Source organism: Callorhinchus milii, unplaced genomic scaffold (genome assembly GCF_018977255.1).
Source record: "Callorhinchus milii isolate IMCB2004 unplaced genomic scaffold, IMCB_Cmil_1.0 Scaffold10, whole genome shotgun sequence".
In the NCBI taxonomy this organism is placed as follows: Eukaryota; Metazoa; Chordata; class Chondrichthyes; order Chimaeriformes; family Callorhinchidae; genus Callorhinchus; species Callorhinchus milii.
Window position 1 is genome coordinate 15298848 of NW_024704751.1, and position 22443 is coordinate 15321290.

Sequence of the window (22443 nt, forward strand, 5' to 3'; positions counted from 1 at the left end):
AAGATTGTTTGTCTTGATGGTGATTTCCATTTGAGCCTGTTGACCCGCTATGCCTCTTCAGCAAGAGTCGCTGTTTGTTTCCTAACCTGTGAAGCTGAGGCTGGTTGGAATCTTATCTTTTAAATTTTTTTTAATATGGAACAATATTGTCTTAAGGTTCTATGGTCGTCTCACTGTGGGGAAAGCAATCTGAAAAGGCCAATGATTTATTACCTCTGCAGTCTTGTGCAATCCCAGCGCCCTGGGACATCGTTCTGACATGAAGAGCGCTATACAAGTGTCATTTGTTGTTGTTAAGCAGCATTTCTTTGCTGGTTAGTTGTCCAGCTCCTTAGTGAAACATTTGCATGATTAAAAACATTTGTGATGTTGATGTACTATAAATATTTAATGTCCAGCTCCGCCCTCTTCAAACATTTGTTGTGTTTTCATAAACCTTGCCGCAGAGTCTTTGGCCAAGTGCGTGAGGTACTGTGCAGCAGTCGTAATTAACGTTAGTGCATTTAACTAGGTACAATACCAAACCTAACAGGTGTGTTGCAATCTTTCTGGCCTCCTGAGAACACAATGCCAGAAGCTTTGCAGTGAGAATGATTCCAGGTGCTACACTGTTCTGAAACACTTGCCAAGGAGGAATCCGTAGGGGCAGAAACTTGTGCCCTTTTAGTTCGCATGATGTGTCCCAAATACCACAGTTTACAGTGGAAATGCCAGTCAATTAAAATCGCCCGTGTGGACTGCGCTTATGTTACCAACAGGCAGTTCATAAGACTTGGCAAGTCATCTGATCTTCAGGTAAAATATTCACAAGGTTGAAACGCAGCCGCTGAAGTGTGCATGAGACCTTGTGTGCCAAGGCTTCGTTCTAAATGGGTTGGAGCTCATTTTTGCCGAGTTTCCTGTTGGTAAGAATATATTGGTGTCTTTGAATTCAAATCAATTTTGAATTGCTTTGGCTAAAAACTTTTACACTCATTTTCAGCTGCAGGCTAATTTTTGCATTGGCTATAGCACTTACAACACGGAAGAGTCTTGTTAAATTCAGGTCCTTTGCTGAAGCCTAAATAATAATAATAATAATCCTTGCATTTGAGATAGCGCTTTTCACGTCGGGAGGACGTCCCAAAGCGCTTCACAGAACACACTGTAAAGTGAATTGACTGTATATTTGTGGGCGAACGCGGCAGCCAATTGCGCACAGCAATGTCCCACAAACAGTCGTGGATTGAAAATGACCAATTTATTATTGTTTTTGGTTTTGGAGGGATTATTATTAGGCTCTGTGTGGAGTACGGAAACTTGCCCGAGGTTTCGCCCTCTGCCTGGAATTGAACTCGGGTCTCTCACTTGTAAAGCGAGTGCTCTAACCACTGAGCTACAGGACTCCACGTGAGCTACAGGACTCCACAGGAGGTTTTCCTCTCGCAAGTTTACAAACAAAAAAATAGCTCCAATTCTGCTGGTGAATGGGTTTACAGCGCTTGATTAGTGGTGTTCCATCAGTGGAAACTGATCGATATAGAATAATCATAAACCAGTAGAGTTTCCGTCAGTGACCTTGCTCTGGATTTCCCTCCGTCTTGCCCGCTTTCTAAACTTGGCTGAAAACCATTTGACCGCACTTACAGTCACCTCCCTGTTCTCCTTTGTTTGGTGTCTGACCTTTCCAATTAAAATACTTCATTTTAATGGCTTGTACAGTAATCACTCCAGAACACAATGACCCAGAAAGCAAACCAAGTTTCCACTCCTGAGCTGTAACAAAGCTAATGCGGGTTGGTGTCTGCAGAGGGCAAATCAGCTCTGGCACCGCCTTCCATCACCTCCGGAACATCGCCAGACTACGGCATTACCTCACCCCTCACGCGGCTGAAACCCTGGTTCACGCCTTTGTCACCTCAAGGCTGGACTATGGGAACTCTCTCCTCGCCGGCCTTCCCGGCCCTCCCTCCACACTGCAGGTCATTCAGAACTCTGCAGCTCGTGGACTGTCCCGCACCAGGCTTCGGGACCACATCACTCCCACCCTCGCTCGCCTCCACTGGCTCCCCATCCCCCAGAGGATTGATTTCAATATCCTCATCCTCACCTACAAGGCCATTCACGGCCTCGCTCCCTCCTACCTCTCCAACCTACTATCCCCCTACCTACCTGCCCGTACCCTCCGTTCCTCTGGCTCTGGTCTGCTCCACGTCCCCCGCCCCAATCGCCCTACCATCGGTGGTCGGGCCTTCAGCCTCTCAGCCCCCAGGCTCTGGAACTCCATCCCCCAGTGCCTTCGCCGCTTCCTCCCTTTCCTCCTTCAAGGCCGGTCTCAAAACCTTTCTCTTTGACCGAGCCTTCAGCTCCCCTCTCGACTCTCTTCCCCCTCCTCGCTCCCTCCCTTCCCTCCCCTCACCCTGACCATTTCCCCCCTCCTCGCTCCCTCCCTTCCCTCCCCTCACCCTGACCATTTCCCCCCTCCTCAGGTCATGACCCAACTGTGCAGCGCCTTGGGACGTCCTCCTGACGTGAAAGGCGCTTTATAAATGGAATCTTGTTGTTGTTGTTGTCATCATTCAGCAGCATATCCTCAGTGTGAATGGAACTGCTTTTATTACACCACCACCAACAAAATTACATTTGTATAGCGCCTTTCACGTTGGGAGGACGTCCCAAGGTGCTGGACAGTCGGTATCTCGGACCCGAGCTGGGGATCAGGGAGGGTGGGGGTGAAGGAGGGTGGTCGAAGGCATAGTCGAAGAGGAGGGAAATTATTAGGTTATAATTCAGGTTTCTTCACTGTTAAGTTTAATGCCAACACTAAAACCGATTGTAAGGGAACTTGTGCTACAGTCAAATCAAACTCTGACTCAGTTAATAGCAATATCTCCTTTTGAGTTGGTAGGAGTTTCTATGGGTGTTCTGATCAACGATGGCCCAGATAAATGGTCATTTGCTTCATGGCTGTTTGGGATATTGCTGTGCACAAATTGGCTGACGCATTCACCTACAACTACAGTCACTACATTTTACAGTGAAGATCTTGTAAAGTAATTTGAGATGTAAATTGATGATGGGACAAGGTACAAACTATCAAGTGCCACAAATATTAGGTAATATGTTGTGCGTTGCTCCACCCTGCATACTAAGTGGATGTCTTGTTTCACAAACTGATTTTGAATTAAATTTAATATATTACCTGTAGCAAAACATTGCAGAAACTTCCACAGAGTTAATCATGTGGACTAAACAGATTGAACTCCCAGAGTCGAACAGGACTCGGAATCCGTCAAGAAACATCTCAGATATCACGCCTTTGGGTTTCACACCAACAGATTGAACCTACGAGCTTTAAAAATCTCAGTCAATAGAGGGCACTGAAGTACAAGTCATTTCAATTGCACCTCTGTTGTGAGCTTGGATTTTCTTGCAGCAAAAAAAGCAAGCAAGAGATCACACACTTGCTAACCAAGGTTAGACTAATGACAGACTACAGCGACATGAGTGTTTGACAGGAAAATGCAGTCAGTGCCCAAACGTACCCCCACCCCCACCCAAAAAAAAAAACAGTTCCTGTTCTGCTAGCGTGCGCAGGATACAAAAAAAAAAGAATGTCCTGTACTTACTGGTGTGACATTGCAGATCTCACCACAGTGTTTTGACAATAGAACAGCCCAGGTGTATGTTAGTACAGGGTGGTTGTTAGTACAGGGTGGTTTAAGTGGTGCTGGGCATCATTCCAGCATTCTTATGGTACACTGACCTTCGAATTGCTTGTTACAGCATTCTTTGTGCCAACCGTATGCATCTCCTGTTTATTTATCTCAGCCCGGCTCAGTTGGTATAACTCTCGGCTCCCGAGTTAGAATGCATTTTGAATTCACCATCTGGGCTGAGCTCTGACACAGCGCTGGATTGGCGGTGATGGTGGAGGGGGTTGTGGGGGCTGCATGGTCGGAGGTGCCGTCCTTTGAGCAAGACGTTAAATACAGGTCCTATCTGCCCAACCCTTGTGGTCAAATGATCCACCAAATTGCCTGCCAATTCTGCCATATCAGTAATGCCACCTGGGCAGCTGAAAATGGTGGAAATGTATATACAGTTGGGGAGAGAAATGAAATTACACCCAACGCTGTGTTCACAAGAGAGGTATGGAGAAAGAGAGCCTTTTGTTTCATTTGAATATCACCAGACCATCTTTCCATTACAGTAGCAAGCGATTTATTTGCTTAATGTCTGAGCTATTTAAGAAGGGTAATTTGCGTTGCTTAAGGTTACAGAGGATCTGTTGCTAACATAAATATGGAGCAATCTGTCAGCATTGCCTGTGAAACAAATATCATAGCAATTACCACCAAGACTCCCACCCAGGCTATTTCGATCAGTGTATTAGGTATTAATGGCTTTGATTTAATGTAAGTGGGTTAGTGGGCTGATGAATGAGGTGATTAAAATTCCCCGCTTATATCAAGCTACAGTATTTTGCCTTAAGTCTCTGTTTACCTAGCAGTAAGTAGGAACCCGGTTGTTAGTAGGATTGGCAGATCGCTTCTCTGGGGGTAATAATTCCTTCAAAAAATAATAATAAAAAATTGATCACTTCAACCACGACTGTTTGTGGGACACTGCTATGCGCAATTGGCTGCAGCATTTCACCCAAAAAAATATACAGTCGATTCACTTTACAGTATATTAAGTCCTGGAGTCCTGTAGCTCAGTGGTTAGAGCACTCGCTTTGCAAGTGAGAGACCTGAGTTCAATTCCAGGCAGAGGGCGAAACCTTGGGCAAGTTTCCTTACTCCACACAGAGCCTAATAATAATCCCTCCAAAACCCAAAACAATAATAAATTGGTCATTTTCAATCTACGACTGTTTGTGGGACATTGCTGTTCGCAATTGGCTGCCGCGTTCGCCCACAAATATACAGTCAATTCGCTTTACAGTGTGTTCTGTGAATGGGACGTCCTCCCGACGTGAAAAGCGCTATATCAAATGCAAGGATCATTATTGTTATATTATTATTATATTCTGTGAAGCGCTTTCAGATGTCTCGAAGACATGATAAGGCGTTATATCAAATGCAAGGAATATTATTAAGTCACAAGTGAAAATACATTGAATGTTCCCCTTTTTTAAAAAACATGGTTTCCCTTCAGTACGTTGAACCTGTTAATTGAAGTTAGGTTGTTCCTGCTTCCCTTGTCTGCGTGTTTGTTCCAAGTCTCAGACATTTGCATCAGAGAGGAATTTTACTGTATGACATGAGCGATACAAATTTGCATTCCCTCAGTTGAGGGAAAAAAAGGGAACAGCTGAGGGAGGGAAAGAGACACTAAAGAATCCAATATTAATATCACACAGCCTTAACATTTGACTCATTAAGAAACTTCTGAAAGTGCTTACTGTGTGTTGTGAAACCCAGACACCAGGAAAATTTCCCAGTGAGTTTGTAGGTCTATCTAAAGAAATAGTTCATGATGTCAGTTTTTTTTAATTTATATTCTTAGTATATGGGACTCTCCCAATACCTCACAAGTTATATGTGTATCAAACAAATTGATCATTCAATCCATGACTGTTTGTGGGGACGCTGCTGTGCGCAATTGACTGCTGTGTTTCGCCCACGAAATGCACAGTCAATTCGCTTTACAGTGTATTCCGTGAAGGGCTTTCAGATGTCTCGAAGATGTGATAATGCGCTATATCAAATGTAAGGGAGGATTTTGAACATCCCCCTGAACAGGAAGGCAGCTTAACGTCTCATCTGAAGGAGGGCACTTCCAACAATGAAATGCCTCCTACAGACTATGAGCTCAAAGTCCCCACTTTTGGGCTCCAACCCTTCTGATTCAGAGTGTTATCAACTGAGCCAGGCTGACTTCATCACAACCTGGTGTCTTTATTTTAAGATGTCAAGTAAAATGGCTTGACACAATTTGCCCACTGCTTTATAACACAAACGTAACATCAACACATCCTCTTAACAGGCACCAGACACTGGGGAGAAGTGGTGTGATCTGGATTCCCTTCCAACTGTCTGCACAAAGCACTGCTTATCGGAAACTCTAGGTTAAACTAGTACTAACTGGGCAGTGTATTTCTGTAGGAAACGTCTGTGGGTGTCTGAAGTTCCTTTTTATTTTTTCGGTTGTGCTTTCTGACCTAATCATCGCTTGTGAGGAACTGGAAACTTTTCATTTTACTTACCGTGTGGGACCCACATTTCCAATTCATCTTTGACCTCATGTAGTATCGAACTTAGTAACCGAGTTAACCAAAAAACTAGTGTTGACGTGCGCTGCGCTGTGCAGAGATCATTGATAGTTTCACAACGGGATGCTACCGTTTTTCTGATGAACTGTTAGACTTTACCCAGTACGTTGCAACAAACCAGCTGCAACGGTTTCTAAGTCACAAATAGCCGACTGATTCCCATAATATTTTTTTCTCAGATTCCAGGAAAATGAAACCAGTGGGCGATGTTGTCAAACACAAAATTAACTCTTTCTGGGTTTCAGTAATTAGTGGCCATCTACAAAATATACAGTCACTACAGTTTACAGTAAGTCTTAGGAGATGTCCTCCCGACATAAAGGGTGCTGTCTCAATGCAAGGATCATTATTGTTATACTTTTCTGATAACTGATATGTTTTTACAATGTCTTTTCCCACCTGGACTTCTGCTAGCCTACAGATCCATGGATTCTGGTCTTCCTCCTGTACTTCATCTCAAGACCTTCCCTTCTGACCGTGCCTTCGACCAAACTCCCACTCCCGTCCCCACCCCTTCATCTCTTGATTCCAAACGCCCAACTCGGATGCAAACCCTTAACTTCCAGCACCTTTGGGTCCTTCCGTCCTTCCGACGTGAAAGGCCAATATATAAACGTAACTTGTTGTCATTGCGTAAACATAACTCTGGGCAGTGAACACAAGCAGGTCCTGTGAACAGACAGGGTTGATGTTATCTCAGCAGGGCTCCCAAATTGTTCATGGTCTTAGCCTTAAGACCATTGCCCTCAAATTTATAACTGTCCAGACAATACTTCAATTAAGTCTTAACTCAGGAGCTGTTTTTTCCACAACTCTGGCGATCAGAACTCTGCGTTTTTAAGACAACGGGCCGGAGGGTAAGACCGTGGAGAATCTCAGGCCACGGATGTCCGTCCACATAGGTTTGCTTTGAGGCAGAGCAGTTGGGAACAGGAACTCTGTCTGTTTCCTTTCTCCAGTCAGGGGCCAATTATAACAGCTGCCTCCACTTCAGGTCAGCTCATGTGTTCACAGTAAATCCCGTGAAGCGCTTTGAGACATCTTTCCGACGTGATCAGGCTCTATACCAAATGCAAGGATTATTATTATTATTATTATTATCAATGAACTCAGCACGGTTCAACAATCAGACATGGGACTTTATTGCTGATGATAACTGTTTACTTTTTTAAGCCCTGAAATTTAAAAGAAAAGTCTACTTTCCTTCCTAGAAGAAGAGTACAATTCTAAAGTCCACATTATCCTTATAATGTCAGGGAATTTGGCCATTGCCCAGGTCATGCAAGTTTGATCATTTCAAGCACATTTTTGCATAAACCACAAAATTCAGTTTACAATGCACCGCGAGAGACTTGTTTCCTCCCCATAAAACAGGGCTGGTTGGATAAGATCAGGGTTCATCTTGTTTACAAGTGTAGACTGGAGAAGCCAAGTGGTGAACTGATGTAACATATTCATGTAATCGCTAAAGAGGCCAAAACAACAACTTCTCTCCTAATGGGCTACATCTCTTGATAATTTGTTGCTTGTGGATTGTCGGCACATGCGGAGTCTGATCAAAGACCACACCTGACCGGACAGCCCATCTTATAATAATCCTTGCATTCGATATACCGACTTTCACGTAAAGATGACGTCTCAAAGAGTTCACGAAGTAAACTGACTGTGTATTGCATTGGTGACTCAGTAAGCTAATTTGCACACAGTGACACAACACTAAACGGCCACGAAGTAAATGACCCAATTCTTTTTATTTGCTGGTGGTGAGAGGAGGAGAAGAGACTTTGTCGGCCAGGATACTGGAAGCAACACGCATTCTCTTTAAATATTACCATGGGGTAATAAGAGTCCACCCAAACAATTGAATCCTACTCCGTTTTGCCCACAAAATACACAGCTAATTCACTTTACAGTACATGTTGCAAAGCGCTTTGAGACGTCTTAACGTGATAAGGCGCCAAATCCAACACAAGGGATTAATATTATTTACAGCGCCTTTCATGTCAGGAGGGTGTCTCAAAAAGCGTTTTACACAATACACTGTAAAATAAAATGACTGTGTTTTGTAGGTGAATTGGCAAAACCTCTGCCCTTGATAAGGTGCTATATCCAATGCAAGGATTATTATTATTATTACTCATTTTTTTTACCTCCTTTCGTTAATACGTAGGCTGCTGTGATCCCCAAAACGTTTTCCACAATACGTCTGTGTGTATGCAAAGCTTGCTATCTGTGTTAAAAGCAGTTGAAAGCCCAAGGCCTGGTGTGTACCTTTATCTGGCTAAAGTTTAGACTGTTGACTTTGCACTGGTTTTGGGTAGAGGCCAGTTTTCTAAGCGCAGTACAGTTAATGGAGCTCATGGGAATGATGCTGACGGAAGTATAAATGTTTTTAATAAGATGCGCTGAGAGGAGTGGCAGATTTAATTTATTTCGCCACTTTTCTCCTGCTCTTCTAGGAGCTGCACAGCGTTCACAAGATCCAGGCGTCTAATAAACTCACCCGAATGGTCATTCTCCCCCTGTGACCCCGGGCAGTGAGCCTCAATGGGTTGAGCAATTGGGGTTTGAGGGTCATGTCTGAATGCTATGCTTCCCCCATTGTTCGGGTCTAAATCTCTGAATGTTCAGCGCCTTGGGACGTCTACTGACATGAAAGGCGCCATACAAATGTAATTTTGTATTGTATCCTGACTCAATGTCGGACCGTGGATTCAATCACGCACATTGCAGCAAAGCTCACAGCATCAATGACCAGTGGCTAAGAATGTCCAGCAGACTTATTTCCTTCCTCCCCTCCCCCACCATTTGCGGGACATTGCCTTACTCAAACACAATAATTCTTGCATTCGATGCAGTGTCTCACTTCAAAGCATTTCACTGCAAAATGCAGTGACCATCTCTTTTTGTAGACAAACGCTGCAATCAATTTGCGCATGTCAACATCCCCCAAACAACCGTGAAGTGAGTGGCCTAATCTATGTTGGAGTGGGGGGTGGGGGGGGTGGGGTGGCTGGGATGTTGGCCAGGATAATAAAGTAAATCCAAGTGGAATTATTCTACCCCTGGATTGACTTAATTTAGGAAGAGAAGTCCCGTCTTTCAGCACAGGAAGGAGTGTTTGCATTTTCAGGAAGACTCAAATATTGGTCAACCCATGCCAGTAAAGCTGGAATAATAACAGACACAGAGGTCCACCACTTCCTCTTTCAGTCATTGTGCAGCAACCAACTGTAGCCTCTCTCGAGTTATTTTCTGTCCCTGAACACATGCTTGCGGTATGATTTAGAAAATGCCCTTTGGGAACCCTTTGCTTCGAGTCTCAAGTGTCGGTGTACAGTGTGTGCACTGCCCCGGTCACAGCCTCGTTGCCTGTTCTGGATGCCAGGAAATTGCAAAACAGGTTTTACTGTAACAAGGGCACTTGCTTACAATGCTGATCCATTGATTAGTGACCCTTTCCCAGTGACACTGATCTCCCCCGAGGTATTTTGTTAATCTGGGTTGTGAATTAAAAAGTGATAATCCTCGCATGCGCTGGAGTCTTGTAGCGTAGTGGTTAGTGCACTCTCCTCACAAGCGAGAGGACTCAGGATCGATTACCGGCTTAGGCAAGTTTGTTTACTCCACGCGCCTCAGTTCACCTAGCAGTAAATAGGAACCTGGTTGTTAGTCAATTGGCGGATTGCTTTCGGGGGTAATAATCTCTCCCCCCACCCCATAAAAGTCACTCAATCCACGACAGTTCGTGGGACCTTGCTGTGGGCAATTGGCTGCTGCATTTTGCCCACAAAATACAGTAAATCCATTTAACAATATATTCTGTGAAGCGCTTTGAAAGGTCTTAACGTGATAAGGCGCTTTATCAAATGCAAGGATTAATATTATTTACAGCAACTTTCACGTCAGGAGAGTACCTCACGATACACGTTTTGCACGATACACTGTAAAATGCAATGACTGTGTGTTTTGGAGGTGAATTGGTTAAAAACACCCACACTCCAGCACTGCTGAAAAGTGCAAGTGTGGATGTTGGGTAAGGAGCGATCAGTTGTCCCCTCCCCTCCATCCCTCCAATACACGAGCCATGTGGGCAAAGTACGAAAGAGAAGCTGGAGCCTATGAATCCATGAGCTAGGACAAGCCATTGCTTACAGAAGAGATAGATAAGATAGATAGGTAAGGGAGGGTGCACGGAGAGAAAACCAGAAGAGGGAAAAAAACACTATACTGAAATTCTCTACGTTTGTACAAATGTGGTTTCATTCTCATAGCTGTGATTCTTAACTGCATTTGAAAAATCAAAGTGGGTGTCGCAGGTTCTTGTCGTCTGCTTTCAAACCAATTATCAGCCGTAAGAATGATCGTCCCCTTCGGAAAATAACTGCAAATCAATCTTATGTGAACCCCAAGGCAGAGTCATATCCTACGCACTTTCCAGTCTTTCAATGTCCACTTGAACAGGCGGATGAGGAGGTTGGGTCAACATCTCACCTGAAGGTCGGCAAACTCCCAACATTGCACTGTTCCAATCCTCCCCCTCTCCCTTCCCCGGGCACTGCACTGGATTGTCAGCCTGGACCGTGAGCTCGTGCCCCAAAGAATAAGTTTTAAAATTCTAGCGTCAGTAAACTCAACAAAACAAGATGATAGAAATGGGTAGAATTTAATCCCACGTGCGTTCACTGTTCTGCAAGGGGAATAGGGAACACTGCCACGTTTACCTGCAACATACAGTCACTGCACACTACGGTAAAACCCTGTGAAACAACCTCCCGAATTGAAAGGGGTTTTATCAGATGTAGGGATTGTTATTATTTATTATAATAATGTATGATTGCGTCTCAACATTTAAATTTAAAGTGCCCTTTCCTCCCAACCTTCCCTCCAGCATCCGAGTGCTTTAGTAAAGCGTATCAAACGCCACTTTCTTATCCTATTAAAAAGCCGTGAAGCTCGTAAGCAATCCTCGCCAATTTAGGGGAACGTTTGCAAAAAACTGGTTCCAAATTCCGGTTATATCAAAACTCAGACCTGCAAATAGAAGTTATTCAAATTCTTTTAAAACATTGTGCCTGGTGCACTTGTAAACAAGTACTTTTGCTAACATTGGTCTGGTGTTGGTTTTCGTGTGTGTGTAAGTACAAGACAAAACAGGAAGGAGGTGGTTTCATGTGGTTATTTGTGAAGCTTGGGGGGAAATGCTATCATACATTCCTCATGCAATCTTGACAGGGTTAAAGTTGGAACAACAGAAAAGACTTTAGCAGCTTAACATAATTACCTAGAAAAATATAACCAAACTGCCTTATTCAAAGAGAGCGCCACTCTGACATCTGTGCATCATCTCAAATGGAATAAACTGCTGTCTGCTTAAAGGGCAAGTTTCACAATATATTAAACCATTAGAAAGCAACGGGTGACTAAGAATCTTTAGGTCAACATCCTCTCAATTCTTTTGGTTTGGGAATTTTTTTTTAGCGGATTCCAGAAAGTGCAACAGCGTCACAAAACAATTGATTTTCACCCACAAATATACAGTCAATTCACTTTACGGTATGTTCTGTGAAGCGCTTTGAGAAGTCTCGAAGACGTGAAAAGCGCTGTATCAAATGCAAGGATTATTATTATTATTATTTAGGATGAAAACCACAAGTTAAAATGGCACGATGGCTCATAGCCCACACTTGAGGTTGAGGTCCCTTGTAGATATGAACATCAAAGGGGCTATTGTAAAAGGGGAGTTCCTCCCAACCACCCTCCCAACCCGTGTCCTAGCCAATAAAGTAGATTTGCTTATTTACTCCGTGGCCGTTTGCGGGACGTTGCTGTTCGCAAATCGACTGCCACGTCCTCCCACAAATACACAGTCACTGCACTTCATAGAAAAACATTGCAAAATGCTTCTGAGTCATTTCCTTGTTGCAGGTGCATCATTCCAATACAAATGGGACCATTATAATTAATGATGGTATCTTGGCACTACAATGTTGATAAGATCCCTCGTCTCTGTTTATCCAGCAGTAAGTAGGAACCTGGTTGTTAGTCGATTGGCAGATTGTTTTTCAGGGAGTAACAAACACGCCAAAAAAATAAAAAAAATTTGGTCACTCAAATCAATCCACGACTGTTTGTAGGACACTGCTGTGCGCAATCGTCCGCCCTGTTTCGCCCACAAAATCCGCGTTCAATCCATTTTACAGTAAATCCTTTTGAGACATCGAATGATGCGATAAGGTGCTATTCAAACGCAAGGATTATTATTAGTATCATTATACCTGTTACAATTAATACAATTCATCTTACTCTGTGCGACACTACTGACTGAGGGAAAAGTAGCAAAATTAAAGATTGATTTTCTTTTTCAATTGATCTGTACATTATGATCGTTTACGAGTTCAGTGATGCACTGAGAATATGTTGGAATTAAATATTAATCGCTGATTTAATACTGTAAATCTGATAGGTATCTTTAAATCTGTTTTATACAGAACGTAACAGCACGGAAACCGGCCATTCAGACCAACGAGTCCATCCGGTGTTTATACACCACACAAGCCTCCACCCTCTCCTATAACCCTCTATATCCTTCTCCCTCACGTTGACATCAACTTTCCTCTTAAATACATTAAAAGCTTTAAACATGCTGCAAATGTTCACATGAATTTTCTTGGAACCAGCCCTGTGAAGTCCAGCAACACAGCAACACTCCACAGAACTCCACAGACTATGTGAGTTCTAAGCCTCCAATATGAGAGTTGAACCCACAACCTTCTGACTCAAGAGGCGAGAATGCTACCAACTGAGCTGAGCCAGGCTTCACATGTTTGAAGTCACTGATAACGAACAGGAGTGGGAACTCCTCTCTTAACATACCCAATTATTACATACTCCAAACACTACCTGACTGACAATACGGCAACTGACTCAGCTGACTCTCGACTCGGAGTCAGATTGTTGTGGGTTCAAGCCCCATGTCAGGACTTTGAACTCCGTCAAGTTTGACGTCCCAATACAGCGTTGGGGAACCATGCCTTGTTGGATGTGCCACTCCTCCGTAAAAGATGTTAAACCGAGGTTCCCATCCTTTTGAGGTGGACGTTAAAGATCCCCAAGGCACTATTCAAAAAAATAGGGAGCATCTCCCTATGTCCTGGCCAACAGTTTCCAGATAAAATTGGGTCACTAACTTCATGGCTGTTTGTGGGACGTTGCAAGTTGGTTGCATACACAGTCATAACACTTCACAGCAAATCCTGAGGCTTCACAGTAAAGCACTTCGAAACTTGCTCCAGACATGAAAGGCGCAGTTTCAAAGGATTATCACCTGATAAATCCGCACATAGACCGGGATTAGTGATCTTCTGGCCTGTATGACATAGAGGTGCCCTCATCCACTGAGTCAACCCAAGAGCTTCAGGAAATCTTTTGCAGGAATGGGATATATTGCTCGAGGCCTACGTGGCTTACAAAAAAAAAAGACGCACCTTGCCTCAATCGACCGTCAAAACCTTAGTGAGAGAAGCAGCAAAAAAAAAAAAAAAGCTCGGAGCGTCATTTAAAGAAACGTCTTTTTATTTATTAATTAGCTTTTTTTAAAAAAAAATGTGGAGTTGGTTTGCTTCCTTTTAAAAAAAAAGTCTCGCTTCATCGATCAACAATGAGGACCTGCAACTCGCTGTCGACACCAGCAGGCGGCGGCAGCAACCAGCAGTTAAGACAAAATTAAGCCCCAAGAAATAAAACTCCTAGCAGTTCAAACAATTAAAAGTTACGCGCGCACACACACACACACCCCTACCCCTGACTGTTTCATTGGTCTCGTTTATAAAACAAGTTTAAAATTCCTGGCTCTTCCAAAGAGCCGGCACAGGCGCGAGGGGCCGAATGGCCTCTTTTCCGCGCTGTAAGTACTCTACGATTCTAAATTGTGCACAATTTCATCGAGTTACAAACGGCTCTGGGTGTGTGCCTTCTTTTTTCTTTTGCCAAACAACTTTTTTTTGTGTGTGGTTGGTGGAATATTTATACACGTTAACATCTAGTGCCCTCGCTCGCAGTCCCAAGTTTCAATTTCAGTCCAAAACAAACAGTGAAACTGCGACTGGTGTCTCAAGTCAAGATCCCTCCTCTTCACTACACTTCGCCCCTGCTTCCTTTAAGATGTCCCTTTACGGTTAAGTCAGTTGATGGATCAGGAGTTACCATAAAGAGAAAAACCACCTCCACAAATGATGTTGATTGGCGGGGTGGGGGGGGGGGGGGGGGAAACGCATGCCTCTCACCATCAGGGTAATGTTTTTTTTTGCAATGCTGGTCTCAACTCTGATATTGTTAGAAGTCAGACATCACTTGTTTTTCTCATTCACAGATCTATTACGTTAAAAAAGAAGTATTCTTGTTTTATTTCAAGACTGAAATCACAGTTCCTCCCTCCTCTCCCACACCCCCCCTCACTTCCACCCCACACCGACATAGAAAACTATGGAACATTAATCATTAGGTTTGACAGCTTGTTTTTGCTCTGTCACTGACTCTTGATAGTTTAGGTAGGTTACAGGGCTTTTTTTCCCCCCCAAAAAAAGGGGAGGCTGTCTCTTTGAAAGCAGCAGTGAAGAGAGAGGGAAGGAGGGAGGGAGGGAGGGAGGTAATTAAGGAGGTTTGATACTGTCGCAAAACACTCAAATCCCTAGTGCAATATTTTCAGATTGTATTTTTTTTTCTTTCTTCCTTCCCCCATCCCTCCGCACGCCCAGCCTCCCCACCCCCAACTCCCGCACACAAAAATATTAATGACAATAATAATAATAATAATATAAAGCCAGGCAGACGACCGTTTCGTTGTTTGTATTTTTTTTTGTGTTCTCAAGTTTTGTGTGTTTTTTTTGTTGTTCGTTTCAGCAGCTGACGGTGCTGGGCTGCTGTTTGACAAAGTCTGAAATGAAATCGAACTCGTTCTGTCCTAGCCACAGCTCAGGCAGCTCCTGGATGCGATCCAAACCCAGCTCCAGAGCCAGAGACGTCAAGACCTCCTCGTCTATGGGGTCGGTGTCCGTAACGTTGAGCGAGAAGCAGGGGGGAACCGCAGCTGGCGAGCAGGAGACCCCCAGCCCTCCTCCAGGCAGAGAGCTCTGGCTCACAGCACCTCCTCGGTACTGCTGCCCTAACCCGGCGCTCACTCCCAACAGCGGCAGCCCGTGATACTGATGGTTCAGTTTCTGCAGATGCATTGTAGCCATGAGTTGCTGATGCGGGCTTAGAGTCCCGAGATATTGCTGCTGTTGTTGTTGTTGTTGTTGTTGCTGCTGCTGCTGCTGTTGCTGCTGCTGCTGTTGATGATGTTGTTGTTGTTGTTGTTGATGGTGTTGGTGCTGTTGTTGTTGTTGCTGTTGCTGATGCGCGCTGTACAGCATTGCGCCAGGCAGCTGGTGATGATGGCTTATAGTTCCCGTCATGTTGCCCATCCCGGGGCGAGACCTGACGACACCGACACCGACGCCCCCATTAGTATCCAGGCTCAGACCCCCGTAGTGCATGAGAGAGGCTCCTCCAACGGCGGCGTGGCTTCTCCTGAGACCTGGCTGCTGCTGCTGCTGTTGTTGTTGTTGCTGTTGCTGCTGCTGTTGTTGTTGTTGTTGTTGCTGAGGAGGCTGTAAAGGGTTCACCCCCAGGCGATAGCTCTGTAACCCACTGGTGTTGTCAGAGAAGCGACCTGGGTTAATAGGCATCATCAGGTGCTCTGCCATTCTCTTGCTTTCTCTCTGCCCCCAAGACAACTGGAAAAGACATCAATGTGTGTGAGTGAGTGAGTGTGTGTGAGAGAGAGAGAGGGGTGTGTGTGTGTGTTGTGAGTGTGTGTGGGGGGGGAGGGGGGGGAGAGAGAGAGAGAAAAAGGGGAACAAAACCCACACTTCCATTTAAAAGCAAATTGCTCACACACGTTTTGAGCAAACTGTTAATTAAGCAAAGAGGGTATTTTATTTCTCTTAGCATTTTTCTCAACAACTCTCCCCCCCCACACCCCCACACCTCCCCTTCCACACCCACACAAAAAAAAGTTATTGCAATTTGTTTGCACAGTTTCTCTCCCCCCACCCCCACACACACACACATACACACACATACACATACACACACAAGAAAAATAAGGCTCAAATCCTCAGTGCAATATTTGTCACCCCCTTTCTTTTTCCAGCTACAACTGCAGGAGATTTCATTCTGTCTCTCTTTCGAGATTGTTGTGTTTTGTTTCAATTCAAAAAAAAAAGAGAATTAATTGTTTTTAATGGATTGCTTTTGTCCTTGATCTCTGGTCCAAATAACACCCAACACATCCACACACACACACACATACACATACATACACACATTAACCCTGACCCACACTGTGAGAACTTGTTCCTTTCCTCTCCCCCTCTCCACACACCACACACACACACACACACAAAAAAAACACAGGAAAAAAAGAATTCATTTGAAAAAAAATCATTCCTGACCCCATTTCAAGATCTCAGAATAAAAAGCACAGAGAGAGTGAGAGAGTGAGTGAGTGTGTGAGAGAGTGTGTGAGAGAGAAAGAAGAGTCATTCTCTCATTCTCACTCTCTCTCTCTCTCCCTCACACACACACAAATAAAAAGGGTTACGATTTCATTTCTTTCTCTTTAAATCCCTTAATTCGAGAAGAAAACACGTTCGCGAGTGGAAGAACAGGAGAGGAGAGATCCAGAGAGAGAGAGAGAGAGGGAGAGAGAGAGAGGGAAAGAAAGAAAGAAAGAAAAAGGGAGAAAAAAAAGAAAAGAGATACATACCTCAGTCAAGTCTGTAACAAAAAAAATAAAAGATTTCTCCCCAATTTCAGTCCAGGACCCAAAAAAAAAAGAGCAAAACGACTATGATTGCCTATGAAATAGCCCCTGAGGTCTGGCACATCACTGGGGGGGGGTGTGAGAGTATATATATAATATATATCTAATCACAGACTGTATATATAGCTCCTCAGTTGGAGAGTGTCTCTGGTTAGTGGGTCAGTTGCAGATTAAATACTGTAACAAGAAGAGAGGCGATGTCGGGAGGAGCCAAACAGATGGGTTCCTGACTCCTCTCATTGGCTTTCCTTAAGCACTGCGTAAAAGCGTATTATTCTAACTTCTGGGGCTGGTAAACCCCTCCTGTTTACTTTTCCTTCCTTTCTTCTCTTTCTTTTCTTTCTTTTCTTTCTTTTTCTCTCTCTCTCTGTCTCCCCACCCCCACACACACACTCACACCCACACACACTCACACACACTCACACACCCCCACCCACCCCCTGTGCTTTCCTTGGATGGATGAGCAGGACCCAATTTTAAGGGGACATCAAGACCCCCCTCCCCACCCCCCACACACACCCCCACACCCCCCCACACACACTCCCATTGCGTTATTGTTTTGTCCTTTACAAGGAGAGGAGATTCCACTCTCTCTCCCTCTGTGTTGTGTGTATATGTGTGTGTGGGGTGGGGGTGGGGAAGGGGTGGGGGTGGGGGTCTGTCTTATTACAGAGACACAGAATCTACCCCCACCCACCCACCCACCTCCCCTCTCCTCCCATTTGCATTACAATTTGCCACGAGAAATGTGGTCGGGACCCATTGTCCTCGCCAACAAAAGCGCCTCTTGAGGAAGCTGCCAATGAACCATCCACGAGACGACTGTAGAAATTGCTTTTACTAATATATATATATAAAACACAGCGCTGGTGGTTTGTCAACCAGTCTGTGGTTGCAATCTTTGTGCAATGTAGAGGCTCTGTTCCGCCTGAACCACGCTACGGTTGTTGCATGCGGGTATGAAGGTGGACCTTATAGATCCCGAGTTAATAATAATAATAATAATAATAATACTTGCAACCGACACAACGCCTTATCGCGTCGGTGAGACGCCTCAAAAGGCTTCACGGAATATGCTGCAAAGTGAATTGACGTGTGTGTTTCGTGGGCGAAACGGGAACAACAACAACAACAACAAGATTACATTTGTATAGCGCCTTTCATGTCAGGAGGACGTCCCAAGGCGCTGAAAGGGCAGCCAATTGCGCAGAGCGGTGCTGTTCCGGGTAACTTATCGCACCCCATTTTTCCCCTTTGAAGTGACGAGTTATCAGGAATCGATAGTATTTCCACCGCACTGCTCTGTCGAAACAGGGGCAGGTGCGTTGCGAACACATACAAGCTATTATTAGCTTCACAATCTGTATTTCAGGGTCGATGTAAGCGCTCCTGCTGTGACGGGCGCTATGTAAATGGAAGTTGTTGTCGGGGTATGATGGTGACGTAGGAAGCTGCAGTTAAATAAAAATAAAGACACCTTCAGGGCTCTCAACGCTCACCGTTTTAAGTTAAAAAACATTTTTAATCAGGCCACGGTGCAACTTTTTAAAAAAAAATCAAAACAATTGTGAGACACAATAATTTGAGGCGTGATATTTTCGTGCAGACAAGAGCAAAACCGGGATATAAAGCTCAGTGGGAGGTGTTGCAGACGTCTCTCACGTCTCAAGATCATGACTCATCTCGCGCAGCAACCTTTTCAAACCAAAACATTTTCCCTCTTTAACAGCTAACTTTGAGGGCATTTTGTCGGGAAATGACTGAAGCTTGTAAACGTAGGGACAATGTGACATGCTGCCTTTCAGGTTGTTTTTCTCTCTCTCTCTCTCTCTCTCTTAAAACGAGTTGATGATACTTTGAGTAATAATAATAATCCTTGCATTTGATACAGCGCCTTACCACGTCATTGAGACGTCCCAAAGTGCTTCACAGAATATGTCGTAAAGTGCATTGACTGTGTATTTTGTGGGCGAAACTCAGCCGTGAATTGCTCACAGCAGTGTTCCACAAACAGTCGTGAATTAAGCGACCACAAATTTTCTTAGGGTTTGTTACCCCCGAAAAGCGATCCGCCAATCAACTAACGACTGGGTTCCTACCTTCTGCTCGGTAAACAGAAGTGTGTGGAGTAAGGAAATTTGTCTGAGGTTTCGCCCCGCCCAGGAATTCAACCCGGGTCCTCTCGCTTGCGAGGTGAGGGTGCTAACCACCACTCTGCGGGACTCCACTAGACTGGGTTGGTGGGGGGGCGAGAGGGGAAGGGGGGGTGGAGAGTTGAAGGTAGAGGGTTGTGCACAGAATCCATTGGGGGTCTATGACCAGCCCACAAATTGCACGAAAGTTGCTTTGCACGAAACGCTGCCTTAAGGTTCTGCCTCACCTCGGAGTAGCAGATTGATGTGGAATGGCAAGGCACTGTGCACCACTTTGGTAAGGTAAACAAAGTGGAAATTCTGACTCCACTATCGGGTGAAATCATCAGAAATACTTGGTCGGGTGCCAGTGTCTTGCAGAGCATCAACCGTTTCAAGGTTCCTGTTTTCTCTCTGTATCTCTCTATCTCTCTCTCCCTCCGTCTCTCTCTCTCTCTCTCTCTTTCTCTCTCTCTTTCTCTCTGCAGCAGAATGCGTGTTGCTATCAGTTTATGTGACAGCAACATGATTCTTTCAGATATTCACTTGTTTTGTGTTTCTGCCTGGGGCCTTGTGACAGCCACGTCGTGGGGAGGGCTACACACATATCTGATGGGAAGTGTAAAGCCCTGATGCTGTGTTACACAGGCTCAGACAGGCAACCCGCATTTTCAATTTCCCATTCCATCATTCCTATTAATGGCTTGCCAGACAGTCTTACCTACTCAGGTGATGTCAGTCTTACATCTTGTTCAATACAGTGCTGGGAGAATTGGGGGGGGGGGGGGGGGGAGGGGGAATTGTCGTACTCAGTCACCACACTTTACGGTAAACTCCTGCGAAGCTCTTTGAGATGTGATTAAGGCACTATGTTGAATGCAAAAAAATCCAAAACATTATTAATATCAATGGTAACTTTGCATATGCAGGTGCTTGAGGCAAGTCTTAGTCTTTCTTGTCTGCCTGCTGCAGCAGCAGAAACTGGGTTCAACTCCTTAGTTCCAACCTGGCGACATGCTGAGTGAGACGGACAATAAAAGGGAGGACAGGTTTGCAGGGCTATGGGGAGAGAGCGGGGGAGTGAGATTGACTCGGATAGTTCTTTTCAAAGAGCCCAGCACAGACACGATGGGCCGAATGGCCTCCTTCTGTGCTTGTATAATTCTGTGATTCTATGAAAACAGACCTGACACTTGCCTTGCCAAACAGTGCGGGATGTGTTTTAGAAAGTCCTGCTGGGATGAAAGACCCGAGGTTGGAAAGCTCTCTTTGTCAGCTTGTCAGAGCACATTACTTCCCAGTGTTGATGAGCTGGAGAACAAAAGGAGTTGGCAGTTTGTAAGGAACTTTTGGTGTGTTTATCCTGTTGATGGCCAATCCACCAGCTATTATTCCACCGGCTGATATTCGTGATTTGCTTTGTTTAAACGGTTCTCACCTCACTGATCAGCTTCTCTTCTCTGCCCTTTTGCTTATTCACCAAAGTTGCAGCCTATTCGTATTAGGATTCATTTCCTCTGCTTAAAGTTCGACAGTTTCTGTTGATGATCCATTGAATAAAGAGTGCACAAGTGAAGCCCCGTTTACGTTGTGACTTAAGCTGTACTTACAGGAGTGAAATAATCCTGTGAGTACATTTGATATCACATCGTCGAGACATCTCAAAGCGCTTCATAGGATTGACTGCAGTGTGGTGACCGTGTGTTTTTGAAGCTAAATGCAGAAGCCGGTTTGCACACAGCAATTTTCCACATACAGCGAAGATGCTATTCGTAAAAGGAGGAGGGGGTTTCTCCTCCGGTATCCTGACCAATAGTTCCCACCCCCACCAGATAAAATCAAACATTCACTTCATGGCTGTTATCGGGACGTTGCTGTGTGCAAATTGGCTCATCTACAAAATACAGTCATTATGCACTACTATGCACCACGGTGTCATGCGAAGCACTTTGAGACATCCTGAGGATTATTACTGGTAGAGCTGGACAAAGAACGACGTGGCGTAAACCCAGCACATGGCAATGCAGAAGGTCACAGGTTTGATTCCACAGCCAGTGCTGAGTTAGCTGATCGCAGAGAGCAGCAGTTAGGAGCAGACTGCAAATAGCTTCACAGGTTGGATGATAGTGGTGGTGGGGTGGGAAATCGGCCGAGGCGCTTAGTCTATAAGTAGGTAATACACAGTCAGTTCACTTGTATATCTTGTGAAGTGCTTTGCGATGTCTCAATGATGTGATGTGGTGCTATATGAAATGCAAGGGATATTATTGTTATTATTATTATCGTTATTATAAAACCAGTCATTCATTTTATGGCTGTTGTTACATATAAATTGGCTGCTCTATTTACCTGGAGGATACAGTTTAGAGTAAATGTTGCAAAGCTCTTTCAGACCTCCCTCTGACATGAAAGGCGCTGTTTCAAAATACAATTATTTATTTACTTAATTATTTATTTCTTCATTGCCATTTACGTAGACAGCCGTCGAACTGATCAATTGATACAAGTTAAAAACAGGACATTCTCTCTCACGAAGTAGCAAGTAGGTTTTAAACAATAACAACAGGGGTCCCGCAGCTCGGTGGTTAGAGCGCTCGCCTCACAAGCGAGAGATCTGGGTTCGATTCCCGGCAGGGCGAAACCTTGGGCAAGTTCCCTGACTCCACACGCCCGATAATAATCCCTCAAGAAGAAAAAAAACAATAAAATTGGTCACTTCAATCCACGACTGTTTGTGGGACACTGCTGTGCGCAATTGGCTGCTGTGTTTCGCCCACAAATATACAGTCAATTCACTGTAGAGTATACCCTGTGAAGCGCTTTGAGACGTCGAGAAGACGTGAAAAGGCACTATATCAAATACAAGGATTATTCTTATTATATTATTGGCTTGCGCCTTCACATGGGTCTCGAAGTGCTTAACAGTGGTGTGGTTTGATGCCGAGGTGGAAAGGGGAGGTGACCGAAGGCACGGTCGAAGAGGAAACTCTACAGGTGTGGTTTGAAGATGGACCAAGTGGGGGCAAGATGGAGGGATTGAGGCAAGGAGTTCCAGAAATTGGGGGCGGAGGGACTGAAAGCACAGCTGACGATCGTGGATTGCAGAGCAATATTGCGGATCGGAGGGCAACGAGTTACGTGCGTAAGTTTAAAACTTATTTTAAGGTCGTTTGGTCGAAGGCGCTTTA

The 22443-nt window shown here is 44.6% G+C and overlaps 1 protein-coding gene across 1 annotated transcript; it reads right to left on the bottom strand.

The window, feature by feature from the left end:
* Window positions 1-14632: 14632 nt before the first annotated feature.
* On the bottom strand, window positions 14633-17314 carry LOC103179521 (cbp/p300-interacting transactivator 3). The gene is made up of 2 exons (XM_042338862.1): window positions 17067-17314; window positions 14633-16032 (listed from the first exon to the last, which is right to left on the bottom strand). The coding sequence occupies exon 2, from the start codon at window positions 16000-16002 to the stop codon at window positions 15154-15156; it is 849 nt and encodes a 282-aa protein (XP_042194796.1). The 5' UTR covers window positions 16003-16032; window positions 17067-17314; the 3' UTR covers window positions 14633-15153.
* Between the last annotated feature and the right edge of the window lie 5129 nt (window positions 17315-22443).